The sequence below is a fragment of the Lissotriton helveticus genome, chromosome 1_1 (genome assembly GCF_964261635.1).
Source record: "Lissotriton helveticus chromosome 1_1, aLisHel1.1, whole genome shotgun sequence".
In the NCBI taxonomy this organism is placed as follows: Eukaryota; Metazoa; Chordata; class Amphibia; order Caudata; family Salamandridae; genus Lissotriton; species Lissotriton helveticus.
In genome coordinates this window covers 644922262-644940194 of record NC_136057.1, presented here as the reverse complement: position 1 = coordinate 644940194, position 17933 = coordinate 644922262, and the positions used below count along the sequence as shown (strand labels likewise).

At 45.4% G+C, this 17933-nt stretch overlaps 1 protein-coding gene across 1 annotated transcript in view; it reads left to right on the top strand.

Annotated features, from left to right (window-relative positions):
- Positions 1 to 17933, top strand: part of SEMA3C (semaphorin 3C) — a 740455-nt gene that overhangs the window by 457834 nt on the left and 264688 nt on the right. Inside the window, exon 11 of the mRNA XM_078674175.1 lies at positions 4850 to 4994. Within this exon, the coding sequence (XP_078530301.1) occupies positions 4850 to 4994 (145 nt within the window). The remainder of the gene's footprint in view (positions 1 to 4849; positions 4995 to 17933) is intronic.

The window sequence follows — 17933 nt, the reverse complement described above, 5'->3', positions numbered from 1 at the left end:
ACAGCACAGCACAGGAGGAAAACCGGCATTGGCGAGGTAATTCCAACCTCGTTGTGGGCTGCAGGCACTGTCTTCGCCGCCCCTGCCCAATGGATACCTGCAACCTGGGGCTGAGGCGTACGAAGGGGAGCTGAGGAGGCTTCGTTGTGGACAAAGCAGCCGAAAAATACGGAGCATGACATTTTGCTTTGTTTTTGAGGACTTACTTTGTTTTGTTCCCGCTTTCTGCACAGAACTTCCATTTGATCCCCCCAGCACTAACCCCCATGGTCCACTCACAAGGGACTCTGGGACCTGTAGTTTTCCCAGGAGCAAGGGACTCTACACAGGTGTGCTGTTTCAGGTTTTCTGGGGGAGGTGCGGACTCGTGACACCGAGTTCAAAAGAGAGGCGGGACTTGCATGCAGAGTGATATCTCTGTGGAGGCTTTGGGCGCTGACGAAGGCACGACATCAGCCAGAAATGCATCCGCCAATTTCCTGAATAAAGCCTCCAAACATATCCCCTTGGGTCTCTGTTTTCTCTCCTTTTTCGGAAGGAGCCTGCCCCGCACATATTCACGCGCCAGCCTGTAGACGCCATCACAGAGCACCCCGCCTCACCTTGGGATCGGACTTCACAGGCTTGGACTGTCACCAGTTCACACTTTGCTTCACCAGAGTTATTTGGGTAGTCCTAATCCCGCCCCGGAGCACAGGAGGAAAACCGGCAGTGGCTGGCTAATTCCAACCTCGTTGTGGGCTGCAGGCACTGTCTTCGCCGCCCCTGCCCAATGGATACCTGCAACCTGGGGCTGAGGCGTACGAAGGGGAGCTGAGGAGGCTTCGTTGTGGACAAAGCAGCCGAAAAATACGGAGCATGACATTTTGCTTTGTTTTTAAGGACTTACTTTGTTTTGTTCCCGCTTTCTGCACAGAACTTCCATTTGATCCCCCCAGCACTAACCCCCATGGTCCACTCACAAGGGACTCTGGGACCTGTAGTTTTCCCAGGAGCAAGGGACTCTACACAGGTGTGCTGTTTCAGGTTTTCTGGGGGAGGTGCGGACTCGTGACACCGAGTTCAAAAGAGAGGCGGGACTTGCATGCAGAGTGATATCCCTGTGGAGGCTTTGGGCGCTGACGAAGGCACGACATCAGCCAGAAATGCATCCGCCAATTTCCTGAATAAAGCCTCCAAACATATCCCCTTGGGTCTCTGTTTTCTCTCCTTTTTCGGAAGGAGCCTGCCCCGCATATATATATATATATATATATATATATATATATATATATATATATATATATATATATATATATATATATATATATGTATATTATATATATAAAATAAACATGTTTCCAGAGGATATTTTGCTTAGAAAAGTGATGCTGCTAAACACTCCACACAGGAAGTCTTCACAATTGTCAACCAGCAATTGCAAACCCATAGGTCTCGCATTTACGCGAGACCTATTGCAATTAAGGATATCCTCAAAAAGACACACAAGCACCATAAATAGCTTTAATAGTTACTATTTAATCTTACAGTTATTATAACAGATCACTGTAAGGAACTTTTCAAAACAGACAAGAGGGTTGCTCAAGTGGGAGTGTGGAAAAAGGATTGTGCTCGTGAGAATAGAACAGAGATATAGGGAGGGAAATCAGAGAGTAGTTAAAACAATCAATTGTACATAGTAATGTCCTTAGTAAACTGGTCATGGTTTACAGTAGCACCAGTTTTACAATGGGGCCTGTCTCTCATGGATTCAAAAGGACTTTTCTGGTTCTGGATGTTGTACAGGGAATAATCTTCTGTGAAGAGGTAGGGAATAAGCTTCCTCTTCATTTTGGAACAGAACCTGATTATAGGGCCTTCAGAAATAAAATAAAATTGTGGACTTTCAATGTAACTATTATTCAGGCCTTATTTTGCAGTTAAAGCCTGGACACACAAGAAGCTAATTGCTGCATCCTAGAAATGATATTTAAATATAAATTCAGTCTTATGTTATCTTATTGTTATGGTATTTGAACTTGCAACGCGCACAGATACTCCAAGGTGTGTCCCGGCGCGAGCCTGAAGAGAGGGAGAATGGGCCCAGATAGAGTGGAGTTACGTTAGATAAAAAGATAAGTCTTCAATTTTGTTTAATAGACAGATGTCTTGAATACTGCGGAGAGCCGGAGGAAGTGAGTTCCAGGCTGTGGCAGCTCTAACAGCAAGTTAGCTGCCCTCCACTCTTGTAAGCCAAAAGTGAGGAATATGGGCCAAGAACTGAGATGATGAACGAAGACATCTGGTGGGGGCGTAGAACAGGAATCTCTTCCTTAAATAGGTGGGGCCGCAGGCATGCAAAGCACGATGGGCCAGAGTCAAGGCTACAGGCAGCTAATGGAGTAAAGAACAAGAATTGGCAAAGCCAATAGCTCAGCCTTAGCAAGCTAGTGTAATGGTTATTATTATTTCATTGCATGCATTCATCACATATATAAAAATAGGAAACCATGCTGCCTCCAAAGTATGGCTGTCACATGCTTGCATTAAAATGCTGCCATTTAAAACAAATCTCTGATTCAGTTTTATTCCCGTTTGTTTTAAATAGCAAACCTTCCATTTTACTATTATTATTATTTGTGAAGAAAGCAAGGATAAATCACCACATAACCAAGGATTCAAATCGCAGGAAACTACAATATTACAATCCCACTTACAGTCTTAAGAACAAAAAGTTTAAAGAATACCTGGTATTTATGAACATAAAGTAAAAAGCCCTCTTTTAATCACCTGTGCCACTGAAAAGAAAGAAACTATTTTAGATGGATGTGAACAGGCTTGGTGCAGCCAGTTGAAATTAAGGAAGTTCATGGAAAAAGTGGACTAGCCCATTGCATTATGCTGTATGCCATGATTGGCGAAATCAAAATGTGAATGTCAATTTACCAGACCAATGGATGAAGCCTGCTGACCAAATTCCCCTCAAACATATATGTTATGTATTGTGTTGAAAGAAAATAGTCTAGTGAAATGATTAAAGCTGTCTCAAAGGCCAGACCTAATAAATGAGTTAAAGGATGAATGAAGAGGAGCCAGATAGTAGGCGTGTCTTCACAAAAAAGAGCGGGCGTAGGCTGAGTGAGAGTGGACAAGTGCAGAGATGAGGATCTAAGAAATGAAGCTAGTCAAGAATGAGAGATTCGGTGCAAACATTAAAAGAGCAAAAGACACACAATTGAGGGACGGAATGCAGAACAAATCAAAACATTCAACACCAGTCAAGAGATTTGGGTTAATCCATCATTCTTTTGCTCACCATGCCACCCCAGTTTAGACCGAGATCGATTGACTGGGGGTGAATGTTTGATTTGCTCTGCACTCCGTCCATCATCTGTGTGTCTTTTGCTTTCTCGCCCTAAGTGGGCCAGGTATGCCCATATGTGGGTCCAGGATCACTGTGTCACTGGATTCAAGCTACCCTGGCTGATATGGGGTGATGTCCCGAAACTGGTCCCAGGATGCTTGTATCCGGTCAATGAGGACCTGGCTTGGCAGTTCAGGCTGAACTGTTCTCATGAAGCAGTGTCAAGACTGATTTGCATATGGCTGGGTTTAAACTGGGAACGCATTGTGAGCAAAAAGAACGATGGATTTAAACCCGATCTATTGGCTGGGGGTGAATGTTTGATTTGCTCTTGATTCCATCCATCACCTGTGTGTCTTTTGCTTTCGTGCCCTAAGTGCACCGAGTATGCCCAGACGTGGGTCCTGGGATCAGTGTGTCAATGGATTCAAGCTAGCCTGACTAGAGAGGGATGATGCCCCAAAACTGGTCCCATCAATTTGTTTCCAGTCCAGTGAGGACCTAGCATGGCAGTTCGGGCTGGACTGTTCCCATGAGGCACAGTGTCAACACTGATTTGCATGTGGGTGAGTTTAAACTGGAGTGGCTTGGTGAGCAAAAGAACGAAGGATTTAACCCAGATCTATTGACTTGGGGTGATATTTGAGTTGCTCTGCATGCCGTCCATCATCTGTGTGTGTTTAATATTAAAAGAGTACTGTGTTTGTGTGGCAGGGGCATATATACTCTGCTTGTAGATCCCAATTTGGAATATATGTTTTATTATTATGTTTTATTGAATGTTCTTTAAAGCGCTGCATGATTGGGAAGCAATAAAGATTTATGCATAATGATAGCCTCCGATCTTGCAATGAAATCCGTGTCCAATGCTCATCTCTCTGTTGGCCTACCACTTCTCAGAACATCTATAACCAGGGCTGGACTGGGAACTAAAGGCAGCCCTGGCAATTTTCTTAGACCAGTCGTGTGAGGGGGAGGAGGGAAGTGTTGGGATGGCTGCCTGGCTGGGGAAGCACTGCCTGCCCCGGGAGGCTGGTAGGCTTGTTTGCTGCTTTTGTTACTGGGAGCCGATATTGCAGCAATGCTGCAAAACCAGCCCCCAGTAACAAAATCAGCCCCCACCCTTCCAGCCTCCCGGAAAAACGCCTAATGCCCACTACAGCTAGTCCAGCCCTGTCTATAACCATAGCCCCCTGACCTCTAACCCTGAGGTGACTTCCTTTTTTCTGTTTCCTGCCAATGCTGCCACTTGAACCCTTTCCTAACCACACAGGAGGGAGATTCACAAGTCATTGGTACCAGTGGGATCTCCGGTGTTGCATGCAGTCAGCTGAGCTATGTAGATATTGACTGACTTTCATTTCTTGACTCTTAATATTTCCACCCATACTGCTGCCCTTAATACAGTACCTTTTCAATGGATAACTGAAATGATGAAAGCTTTTGAACTGATTTGTAACGGAGGGTAGTATGCCTATGCCACTCATGTTTCCCTTGCTTTTGCAGCTCTGTTTTTAAAGGCTCTGCAGTGTGTGTTTATCACATGTCTGACATCCAGACTGTCTTTAACGGACCTTTTGCACACAAGGAGGGGCCGAACCACCAGATGATTCCATACCAGGGCAGAATCCCCTACCCCAGGCCAGGCACGGTAAGTTACAGAGCATGTGGGCTTTTCAGGTGTTGATGATACGGTATGTAGGAACAATAATGCATTAACAACACTTATTCAACCACAACTCTCATATCAGAGTGGAACATTTCAGTTGTTCATTCGGTATTTGGAGTAGCCCATGATTAGAGCTCTAGGTCTACCTGTGGCGGTAGAAGAAGCAAAAAGAGGTTGTGGCAGGAGCAAAACTGAACTATGGTGCTGGTAAGGAGCTTTGCAACAGAGAACATAGTGCAAATGGTGTCCACGGAGAAGGCAATGATAGAAATGAAGTTGGGTATTCAGGAGGATAAAAGATGAAAAGACAGGCATAAGGGGCATTGAGAATACGTGTGAGGGCTTAATTTGTTAAGAAGTCATGATTAACAATGCCAGTAGAGGTAAGACTGCCAGAAGTCTCCATTTTACTAAAGTCATATTTCTCCAGTCCTGACCATTTTTAGGTCTCGCCTGACAATAGGAGCGCATGCGCTGTCTCGCCATGATAGGGACTTTTGCGATCAATTTAGCCAAAGCTGAATGCACACGCGTACCGATGGACAAAAATGGCTGCTCTCGCAATTCACAATGTTAAACGTGCACGTGTACGGATAAAAAAATCTTGCGCATGTGGACAGCCTGACGCCATCTTTGTTTACTTTAACTAGCGTAGGGATGTGCACACGTGTGCGCACGCATTTTTTTGTCTGTACCCGTGCATGGCGGCATGATTCCGCTTTGTGCTTTTGCTCCCTCCCCTCTTACCGCCCACCCTCTTGAAGTAGTGGTCACGGTTAGCTTGGAGTGTGCGGGAGGGGACTTTTGTTCTGGAAAGCTGGGTCACCATCTCTTTCCAGGCAATAGGCTTCTAGACGCTTTCTGCCGCTAGGAGGTCATCTTTTCCTTTCCTCTCGCTTAAAACCTGTGCCTCCTTTCTTTTCCTCTCTTCTACTCTACTGTGTACTGTTTATTTGCCTGGTCCTCTTTTGATATCTTTCTTTGAAATCCTGCACCTCTCCCTTTCTTTTACTCTGTCTGTCCTCTTTTTTCCTCTCTCCCCCTTTTATTCCTTCGTTTTTCTCTATGAAATCATGTACCACTCTTTCACCCCACCATGTCCTCCTTCTTTGCTCCTCTCCTCCTTTAATTTATTTCTCTGACACCCTCGCTCTTTCTCATCCTCCTTTCAGCCTGCGCCATCTCTTTCCTTCCCCTCTCCTCCTACGGCCCTCTTCCCTCTCTCTCTCTGATTCCTTCCCCCTCCTCTGCCTCTCCTGGCTCCCTCCCGGTTGTCCTTCTCGTGGGCGCCGGAGAGGACCGGGGTCCCAGCGGGTTTAATTAAATGCTAAGCGCCGCCATCAGGTCTTCTCCTTCAGAACTCTGCGCTGCGGCGCCTTGGCTCCCATCAAGGCCCACTGCTCCCGGGAAGCCATCCTGCATGGGGCGCTGGGGCCGCGGATGGGGCCTCCTCCAGAGGAGACGCCTCGGAGACTAATGGAGCAGGACATAGAGCAGAGTTATTCAATCTGTGGGGCGCGCCCCTCTAGGGGGGCGCGACACCGTCTCAGGGGGGGCGCGCACTCATCCCTGAAATCTCACCTTTGTCTTCTACTGTCACACATCGGCGCAATTCTACTTTACCAGCAGGCAGAGTCGCGCCTAGAGTCAAATTTCGGGAGGAGGGGCTGATTCTTGAAGCAAACAGAAGAGGCGAGCTGCAGGGGCCCTAAAAAGGGGTGAAAACACCAAAGCCTCATTAACATGAAACAAGGTCTAAAAGACCTGTGAAGTGCTCGGCGGCTGTGTGTGCCCAGGAGCTGTCTCTCCAGGGCTGACACACACTGGGAGGGGTGGGGGGGGAGGGGGTTTGAGGGGCTGAAGCCCTTGGAGTACAATGGGCGTTGCGCACCTGAATATATATATATATATATATATATATATATATATATATATAGCGCTCCTGTTACCTCGCACACAAGCATAACCAAAGAGTTTCACAATATTTACTTTTTAATTCACCCCGACAATCGGTACTCCAAGATGTGTCTTGAACAGAGGCTTCATATTTAACGTTTCAAAAATCAGTGAAATGTCCGACTGTGTCCTTATATATTCAGGATATGCCGGGATGCACCCGTCAAGCATTGCCACTGATCACAGAGAACGTCACTGCAGAAATGATTTTACTAAAACAATTTAGATGTGGCATTCAGACAATGAGGCTTTTGTGCGGTTCCAATTAAACATAAAGAAATTACATGTAATAGATACTGTGTCACGCTGGTGAGTATTCGGTTTAACTCTTCTACGAGATGGTTCTTGCTGAAGAAATAACCACCAAGCAGGTGACTTGCACAAGGTGTTAAAGAAAATTTAACGTTGAGGCTGGAGAGTCCACTGGGTCGTGATGGAAGAGCATTTACAAATTAATGTCTTAATAACATTGCTTTTCTACTGAAATCCTGAATCTGTGATGCACGGTTAGAAATGTACTAAATACATACATTTTTTCGTGAACCTAAATTCAACTTAGGCAAACAAAAAAAGATAGTGAATCGGTCATCAGATCTCATGTCACCAGGGAGGGGGCCTGTGGCAGTCACAGGTAAAACACCAGCCTGGAGCCTCAGCACCAGCAACCCCTGCACCGGCCCTGTAGGTTACATGCGTCATTCGTCCCGTCTAGCTCTAGGTAAGAGAGCTTTTCTAACATTGCTGGGCCATTTGGTGCTGCGCAGTTTTCGGGGCGGGTGGAGGCTCGTTCGGTGGTAAAGTCGAAAGGTTGGAGGGGGAGGGAGGGAAATGCACCCTGCATTCAGACAACTTGCTCCTTATTCTCGCCCTTCACTTTCATGCTCAACCTGCACTCACAGCGATCACAATGCCCTCACACTGACCCCCATGCACTCACACCATTCACCCTGCACTCAGTAATCACTCTGCTCTCACAATGCACTTGCGCGGTTTTCCCTGCACATCAACCTGCAGCCACACAGGCACACTACCCACCCTGCATTCATGTGACACTTCACTCACCTGGCCCCCTCACTGCTCAATCTGCAATCTCACTTAAACAAGCCCATCACTAACCATGCATTCATTAGTCCCACTCTGCACTAACATGCACACCCAAATTCATATGGTCACCTCACTCACCCTGCAGTCACTCCACCTACCCTACTCTCACACTGTTGCATACATCACTGTGCACTCACACGAGCATTCCTGACACCCTCACAGCACAGAGGGTTAATGTGCCTACTACAAAGAAGGTGCACTATGCAGATCAAAGAACTGAGGGACATATGTTCAAGGAAGTTTTGGAGTGAGGCGTTAGCAGTCATGGGTTAAGGCCTCTCTCTGCCACTTCGGAAAGCTGCACCATATTTACAACAATATGGTGCAGCCTTGCATTTCCCCTGCTCTGGCGCTACACTTAGTAGTGTAGCGCCAGCACAGACACCCTTGCACCATAGTGCAAGGGTGTCTGCGTGCAGGGGAAGATTGTTTGTGTACAGGAGGGGGACCAATTTTTAAATGCCATTTGTCACAATTCCATGTGTGCTGCTTAATGCAGCACACACGGAAAACCTAAAATTGATTTTTTTTTAAAGATTACAAATACAAGGCATTTTGCTTTTTCCATGTGTGCTGCACAAGGCAGCACACATGGATGAAGCAAAAATGAGGAGAAATAATGCATTTCTCCTAGTTTCGCCAGCTTAAGACCAGGTTGTCCCAGTTCTTAATTTTAACACTGCCTCCCTTTTACTCTGCCCTTGTAAATAGGGCGCAGCATCAAAATCAGTGCCTGTTGCAGTGGAACGCCTACCGCAACACCCACTGCCCACCCTTTCACGCTATGCATAGCATGAAAGGGGGCCTTATTTACAAGGCAGCGTTAAGCCAAGTTAAGTGGCTTAACTCTGCCTTGTAAATGCGGCAATGCCCCTATCGCCACCACAACATTGTAAAAAGTGACAGTGTGGTTTCTATAGGGGCTTGTACATATGCCCCTGAGTATGATGAAACCATGAGTAGCGCTATAAAAAAAATTATATGCTTGCCAGAAAAGTGCTATAGAGAGGTGAGGTGCATTGTTGGTGAGTGGTAGTGAGGGAATTCATGGAGAAGGAGGAACACTCATTGTTTTGAACATTATTTGCCGGATATGGCCCGGGATATGCGGGTGGCGATCGATTATGTAGTGTACCAGATTCCAGAAATTTCTGTCAGGAGGTGGGGGGGGGCCCGACATCTAAAAAAATTCAGCTGGGGGGGCTCAACCATCAAAAGTTTGAAGACCTCTGACATAGAGGGTGGAGACGAGAGGCGTCCGGCACTTCCTGCATGCTCGTGGACGCCCGTCTGTCACTGCAGCTAAGGATGGGCCTGTCTGGGAGTGGCCCGGAGGAGAGTGGGCTCTGAAGGAAGACATCCACGACCCTGTAACTGTTAAGGTCAGTCTGGGGGGGACCGGGGTTCAGTTATTAGGGTCAGTCTGCGGACCAGGGTTCAGTAATTAGGGTCCGTCTGCGTAGGCGAGACCTATTGGCTATGCAAATGCTTGTTGTAACAGCCTCATGCATTGTGGTAGATCCTCGCTCGTCCCTGACACCAGTTACACTAATTTAGCGAATTAAAGTAGTTAGGTCAAACATCCAGGACTACGTTCTATTATGTTCTTGGTGTTACAGATTCATCTTGGTTCTTTAAATAGAGGCCTGGTGGAAGTTTAGTGTCGGGTGGTTAGTAGATAATATCTGTTTGTAAGGGAACTAGAGGATAATGAGGCAGTGGGCGCTTAGAAGTCCTCCATTAAAGTCTAGTAGGAGTATTTCTTAAGAGCTGTGGGCAGATTTCAGAGTTGGTCATTTGGACAGTGGCATTAAAGAGTAGCAGTTGCGCAGTATATTAATATTATTCTCCATTTTAAAACACTGTAGTGAAACAGATTTTTGACATATTTGAAGCTGTTTACAAGAATACAAGCAATAATATTCCTTCTGTTTCCTGGCCTTTTTACAGCAAACAGACGTTTAGCAATAATTAAAGAAAATAGGATGTTTCTGGCTTTGATGTCTAGTCTCATATTGAAGTTACTGTTTTTTACGAAAACAGGAAATGGCTTTTGATTGTAGGCTAATTATTTGCCTACTGTACCGGAAGTACGCCTACGTGTATTATCTCTCATGTCTGGCATGGCACTGCTCTGGCCTCATTAGTCAAAGAACTCAGCTGGTACGTTATGGTCATGTCCGTGTAATTTCTGTGCCTTTAGAACAAGAGCGTGATTTTGTTCTGCTGTTGAACGAATTGAAAACATGGAATGGACAGAATGGGACATGATTATTAACGACCCGGCATATTTTCAGAGCATTATTGTAAAACTTTACAGCCAGCTTAGGGGTGTAAAAAAATACTTCGATACTAATGTGGGGATGTCAAATTTATTCTGACGAAAGTGATCTTTAATGTACGATGGATGCCTCTGCTCGCCACTTATGCACAATTTAAGGGTGTTCTCAACTTCTGTGAGTACTGGATGAGGCACACTTCGCTAGTATAACCCAATCAGTTTCACTACTGTCATGTGAGCCAGTATTCCAATGACTGGAACACCAGACTCCCCCTTAGCGACATTAAACCTGATCAAGGATTGCCAGCTGCAGCTGCTTGCTCTTTTGTTCCCCTTGGTGCCACCTGTGCTTGTTGCGTTTTGAACATTGCAGGGACTGCCCTGGTGAGAATGCAATCAAAGCACTGTAAGAGGTTTACATTTTTCAGTTATCTCCCGTTGGCCCTCCCATAAACCCTCACGAGCAAATAGGAGGCTGTTGAGGGGGTGGGGGTGGCGGGGTTGAAAGGTGAAAGGGACTTTTATTTCCATTCTGTGCTCTATTTCTAGCAACAAGCTCATGTTATTGCTGAAAGGTTGGAGGAGGGACACTACGTGGGAATTGTTGGTCACTCTTCCACACCACTCACTCATGGCATGGGGAGGAAAAGCAAAAGCAGGCTACGGGTAGCCACAGGTACCAGTGAAGACCAGGAGGGCACAACTCCTGTGCGTCCTCTGCCTTACCCTGCTGGACCTGGTATCAGCTGCCCTCAAGTGAGAGGTCTCAACCGGTAATCATTTATGGGGGAAAGTACTGGGAGAGTAACAATTACTTAGCGAAGGGAAGAAAGGAGACCACAAAAGGATTTGATAGGAAGTGAGGGGCATATTACCAACAAGTAGCGATATTTATCGCTAAATAGGCTTAGCGACGATTTTTTTATCACTCAGCAGCGCCGGAATTTATCGCTGAGAAAACTTGCTATTAGCAACGTTTATCTCTAAAGCGATACATTTTCCGGCGATAGCGGCGAAATGCGTGAATATCGCTGAGAATACAGCGATATTCACGCATTAGCGACGAAATGCTCTTAGCCATGTTATCCACCTCCCATTGGATAACATGGCTAAGAACTGGTCAGAGCAGGCGTGGTTTTTGGCGATAGCGCGAATATTTCCATCGCTACGCCTGCCTTGCTAATAGGCGATAGCGACGTTAGCGACTGCTTTCAGTCGCTAACAGGTTGGGTACGCCCCCTTTGCATGTCATTAGCGATAAATATCGCTGACAAGCAAAGCGTGCCCCAAACCGCTCGCTATCGCCTAAAAGCTGTCGCTAACATCAGTTAGCGACAGCTTGCTAATAGAGCAATATAATTATTGCAGCTTAGCGGCCGAAAACGGCCGCTAAACCGGCGATAATTGCCTAGCACCACCCTTGGTAATATGCCCCTAAATTCTTTGTTGTAAGTAGTTATATCGGCACTACAATACAGTTTATGCAAAAGTAACCAAAAAACACAATTGTGCACTGAACGTGCTTGTGATAGTGGATGGCGCAGTGACACAAAGGAGTGAAGAACAGCGTGATCGGTGCAAGGAATATATACAGAAATTGTAATAGTGGTCAATGAAACAATAAGGATTATATACAGAGTAACTATTTTTTCATTAGGGCTATTTAAGTAGACCAGAGTGACGCCAAGTATACGCTGGTAGTGGTAAAATGATCCAGAAGGTTTTGAGAATTTGAGCTAGAAGGCAAAAGCGTCGAGGAAATTCCTGGTTAGATCTGCACAATGGAAGTACAGGATGATCCGAGTAAACAGAATAAAGCTGAGTGAAATCTCAGGGTGCCTTGGTCCTATGTGTTCAGGCCGTAACTTATTGCGGCGAGGCCAGCGGTCCTCTGGGAGGTCAATTACGGGAGTGCATGCGGCTGAGTTTGTTGGAAGCAGGCGGTATGAACGGGCGTTTGAAGCCAAGGAGTGTTTCCTGGCTGTTTGCTGTTGCGCTTCAATCGCCGGTCCACACCGCATGCTTCCAACAAACTCAGCCGCATGCACCCCCGGAATTGACTTTGTAGCAATAAGTTATGGTCAGAACACATAAGACCAGGGCACCCTTCGGGCTCAAATTCTCAATACCTTCTGGATCATTTTACCAATACCAGAACAGCACTACCCTGAATAAAGTAACCTTGTCCTGATGATGACCTAGAATTGAACATGTCGAAACGCCGTTGACTATTCTCCGAATACTTGGCGTCACTGTGGTCTACTTAAAAAGCCCTAACGAAAAAATACATACTCTGTATGTAAGCCTTATTGTTTCGTTGACCACTATTACAATTTCTGTATATATTCCTTGCGCCGATCACTCTGTTCTTCACTTCTTTGTGTCACTGCACCGTTCACTATCACAAGCATGTTCGGTGCACAATTGTGTGTTTTGGTTACTTTTGCATAAACTGTATTGTAGTGCCGATGTAACTACTTACAACAAAGAATTTACTTCCTATCAAATGCTTTTGTGGTCTCCTTTCTTCCATTCCTTAAGTGATTGTTACTCTCCCTGTACTTGCCCTCATAAATGATTACTGGTTGAGACATTTTTTTTTGGTTACATGCTCCACCCGGGTCTCGAATGGGTTATTTTTATTTATTTATTTATTTATAAAGTTTTATATAGCGCGAACATGATCCAGAGGGATAACAGAGCGCTTTACAATGTGATGGGAGGAAGGACAAAAGCAATATCTATATTAATATCCATTATGAAGAAGGGAAGAAAAAAATACAGTGCAAAATACAACCAGGAGGGTAATACAATAAACAGGTGTAGGCGGGCAGCAAGGGTGAGACACAGTGTACAATAAGGGGGAGCTGTATCAAATGGAAGAACAAAGGCAGTAGGAGCAATCTCAACGGGCCCGTGAGTCTAACCCTATTAGGGTACGAAGTTGTTCTTTAGGAATCTTTTGACTTCCACTTTGAACTCCGTCGATGAGGAGATTCTGTGAACTTCTGGTGGAAGAGAGTTCCAAATCTTAGGGGCAGCTCCGGAGAAGGCTCAGTGACAACTTCTCTTTTTAGTAAGGATGAGTGGTTTCAGGAGGAGGGTAGAGGCGCTTCTTGAAGCTCTTACACCACAGGATATTTTAAGTTTTTGCGCAAGGTACGCAGGAGTGTTGAGGTGAAGGGCTTTGTGTGTAAGAACAGCAATCTTTAATTGAATTCGTGCTTCGAAGGGCAATCAATTGAGGGATTTTAGGACTGGGGATATATGACCTTTTCGCTTGGTATCTGTAACCAGTCTAGCAGCCTGTCAAGGCTTAACAAGTTTACTCTTGTTCTTCGATTCCTCAAGTGATTGGGGCTTCAGCATTCAGTGCTTCTCTCACACTTGTTCAGTGGTGCCTGCACACCTACACTCCACTATAGCAATGTCCTGAAGATCTCAACCATCCTAAATCCACCCACAGCCAAGATGATGAGAGGTGGAGATTCCAAACTCGTCTCTGCCTCATTTAACACCAACACCCGCAAATCCCTTCACTGTGTGAACACACCAACCATCCTATCCCTCCATTCTGCAGCACGTACGCAGATCTTAGAAGTGGGATGTCAGAAAATATACTGAGGGTCAAGCAGGACTTACCTCTGCTCTGTGCATACTAGGAAGCAGCTGGCATATGTGGCTATACTTTAACGTATGAGGTTGTCTTGTGGTGTGTAAATAGGTCTACGTTTCCGTACATGGCAATACACTCCTATATGAGACTGTATTGAGCATATATGCTTTACATCTGTATAGGAAGGTGCAATAGGCATCTAAAGCTTATTTTGTGCACTTGAGGCTTTGTCAGGTATTGGACTCTATGCCATTACATGGTGAGCTATGTTTCTGAAGTTGAGGCTTTACTAGGTATAACAGGTACACAGACGAATGGCTACACCGATTAATATTATACTATATCTCGGTATGTACACATGCAGATCTGATGTTCCTTTGGAGAGCAAAGAGCCCATCCATGCTGGTATCAAACTGTACCTTTGCGTATGAGATTGCCCTGCACATTAGAGGCTATGGTTACTCATGTGAGGTTACACTGTTTATTTTGGAATACCTGGTAGAAATTGTACTGGGTATATAAGGTGATAGCCTTAAATACAGGAATACACATGGAGCATATTAGGCTGCACTATGTAAATATACCAGTAAAAACACAGCTGATGAACAGGCACTGGGCTACACCTGGACACATAAAACTTTGCAGTGCTTAATTTGTACAAAAAAAAAAAAAAGCCAGGTCCCTCGTCAGTAGGCCACTGTAGTTTGCACCATGCGCTGCCCCTGCCAACACTGCCAATGACAGCACCAACACAACTAGTAACCATCACACTCCTACAAGTGTGGCAGTTGAGAATATTCTAGGATCCCAAAGCTATAAGAATGGCCTAGACAGCACGTGTTAGTCATTGTAAATGAATGATGAATTAATATTGACTGTTTTTGTGCTCATTTTTCAATTAGACAAAACAGAGCCATCATGTAGCAGATTGTCACAAGCCCCGGTGATCACAATTAAGTGCTGGTTCTGAGCATCGGAAACCACTGGCTCAAGTTAAGCATTGTAACTGCAAATGTGTGAGTTCAACGGGCACATGGGATCATAAGAATACATATGAGGCTCCTCTTGACATATGCACACATGAAACTGCACTGTCCATATGAGGTAATAAATAGGCCTATAATTGGTTGTTTGTTCATGTGCGAATAGTGGTGGCAACTGGGCACATTAAGGGCTGGCTATCAATTTGAGGGTTTGCCTGGGTATTTGAAGCTTTAAATGAGCATTACTAGGCTGTTCTTAGCTATTTCATGTGTTGCCTACAAATTACAGAGCATGTCTAACAAGGCTAGGGCATAAGAAGGTTATACCTGGGAATATGACATATGGTTGAGCCAAAGCATAAGGTGGTTGTGTCTTAGCATTTAAGGCTATCACTGTTTCTTTGAGGCCATATGTTGGCTACATTTGAGGATAATGGTGGTTGTGCCATGGAATATAATGGTGTTGCCTTAAGATTGTAAGAAGCAACAGTGTATTTATTTCATGATGTATCTGGTGATTTGATTTCAATGTATAAGTGGGCACAGGGGACTGTACATCATGCATATGAGGCTGATCGTGCAGTGCCCTTGCCTGAGTTTCAGACATATCATGGCAGCACCCATAGAATATCATGGCAAAAAACTGTAGGTTTATCAACATACATACCCCATTGTCCTCTTTAGTAACTTTCTTACATCATTACTTGTATTCGTATTGTAGTTTCATGTCCTCAATGATCCCATTTCGTGTTATGTTATAAAAGCAAAATGACGCATGCCATCCCTTCATGTCATGTTATGAGGCCAAAAGGACACATAACATTACTTTATGTAATCTGTCTTCAAGGTGATGTGATGTAACGTTCTGTGAGGTCATAGGGGGGGAAAGGGCGAATGGAGCCTCTGATATGGGTTGGTGAATTAGCAGCATCATCCAGGGCATCAACGTACCTCATTAGCATAATCCTCCCCACCTCCTAGTAACTTCTCTCTGCCTCTCAATACTTTCTAGTATATGCACTACTGCCTTCAACTATTCCTATCTACCTCCTCAGCAACACACTCTCATCCCTTCAGCAACACATGCTCACTCTCTCAATCAACCTCTCAACCTCATCTTAACGCACTTCTAACCCTTTGCACCACTATGCTCAACATCCATCATCGGCATAACTTTCCTGCACCTTCAGCACCATTTATCTTCCAATTTAGACCTTTCGCCTTTGTGCCATCTCCACACTTCTGTGGTACCGCCCTCTCAATCTGAGGCACCAAACAGCATTTCAGCCATTTAACTACGTCAGCAGCCCTCAAATTGGTCACACTCTTTAATTTGAGATGTGCTATTATTATGTTTTTATAATTATATAATTATATGTTGTGTGCCTAGGGAAAAGTAAAGAAAAGAGCAGAATAATGGTTGCTTCAGCTATGATGAATGATAAGAATGAACCATTTTTGAAGATCTGGGAGCGGATCAAAAATTCAAATACTTGCTTCAATTTACGCAAATATGCATACGTGTGTTGGTCTTTCAATGCATGGAATATATAACTATGTAACAAGTCGTCATAGTCAAGCAATCAAAAAGGTTCATACAACAAAAATCAGTTCATTAAATTGAAAATGAACGGTGTAATTGCTTTTTAGGTCGAGCTGGCGTTGGAGCGCGAAGCGCTCCCGCCAGCGAGACTATAGTCACCTTCCTCCCTGTCAAGGGAGTATCAGCTGTGAACGAGCCCGATACAGACCTGGGCACGAGCCGACCCAGGTCTGTGAACGCGCTTCAAGGTTGAGCAGCTTGTGCACGTTTGTTGGACGTCAGGCGCTGCAAGCCCGCCAGACCAATTATCCCAGCATGAAACTCTACTTCCTGAGGCGCCACAAGAACAATTATCCCAGCAGGAGTCTCCACTTCCTCAGGCGCCGCAACAATTATCACAGCATGAGACCCACTTATCACAGCATGTCAACAGGGCCCCAGGCTGCTGGAGCACTCAACTATAAGTAATGTGCAGTTGAGTGCTCCAGCAGCCCTGGGGCTGCTCTCTGCATGCTGTGATAATGATCACTTTGGGGCCTCATGCTGTGATAATTAGGGCGGCATGCTCTATTTGCAGCACTGAACATTTTCAAAGAAGGCAAAGCAGTGACATTCATTGGAGACACTCACCCTCACGCCCTCACCCCTCACACACCTCCTCACCCTCACACACCTCCTCACCTTCACACCCCCTCACACACACCCTCACATACCCTTACCAGCACCGCAAAACACAACACAACACAGCACAGCAAAACACAACACAGCAAAACACAACACAACACAACACAGCACAGCACAGCAAAACACAACACAGCGCAGCAAAACACAACACAGCACAGCACAGCAAAACACAACACAGCGCAGCACAACACAGCACAGCACAGCAAAACACAGCACAGCACAGCAAAACACAACACAGCATAGCAAAACACAGCACAGCACAGCAAAACACAACACAGCACAGCAAAACACAACACAGCACAGCAAAACACAGCACAGCACAGCAAAACACAACACAGCACAGCACAGCAAAAAACAACACAGCACAGCAAAGCACAGCACAGCAAAACACAGCACAGCACAGCAAAACACAACACAACACAGGACAGGACAGCACAGGACAGCACAGCACAGCAAAACACAGCAAAACACAGCAAAGCACAGCACAGCAAAACACAGCAAAGCACAGCACAGCAAAACACAGCACAGCACAGCAAAACACAGCACAGCACAGCACAACACAGCACAGGACAGCACAGCACAGCAAAACACAGCAAAGCACAGCACAGCAAAACACAGCACAGCACAACACAACACAGCAAAACACAGCACAGCACAGAAAAACACAACACAGCAAAACACAGCACAGCACAGCAAAACACAGCACAGCACAGCAAAACACAGCACAGCATATCAAAACAACACAGCACAGCAA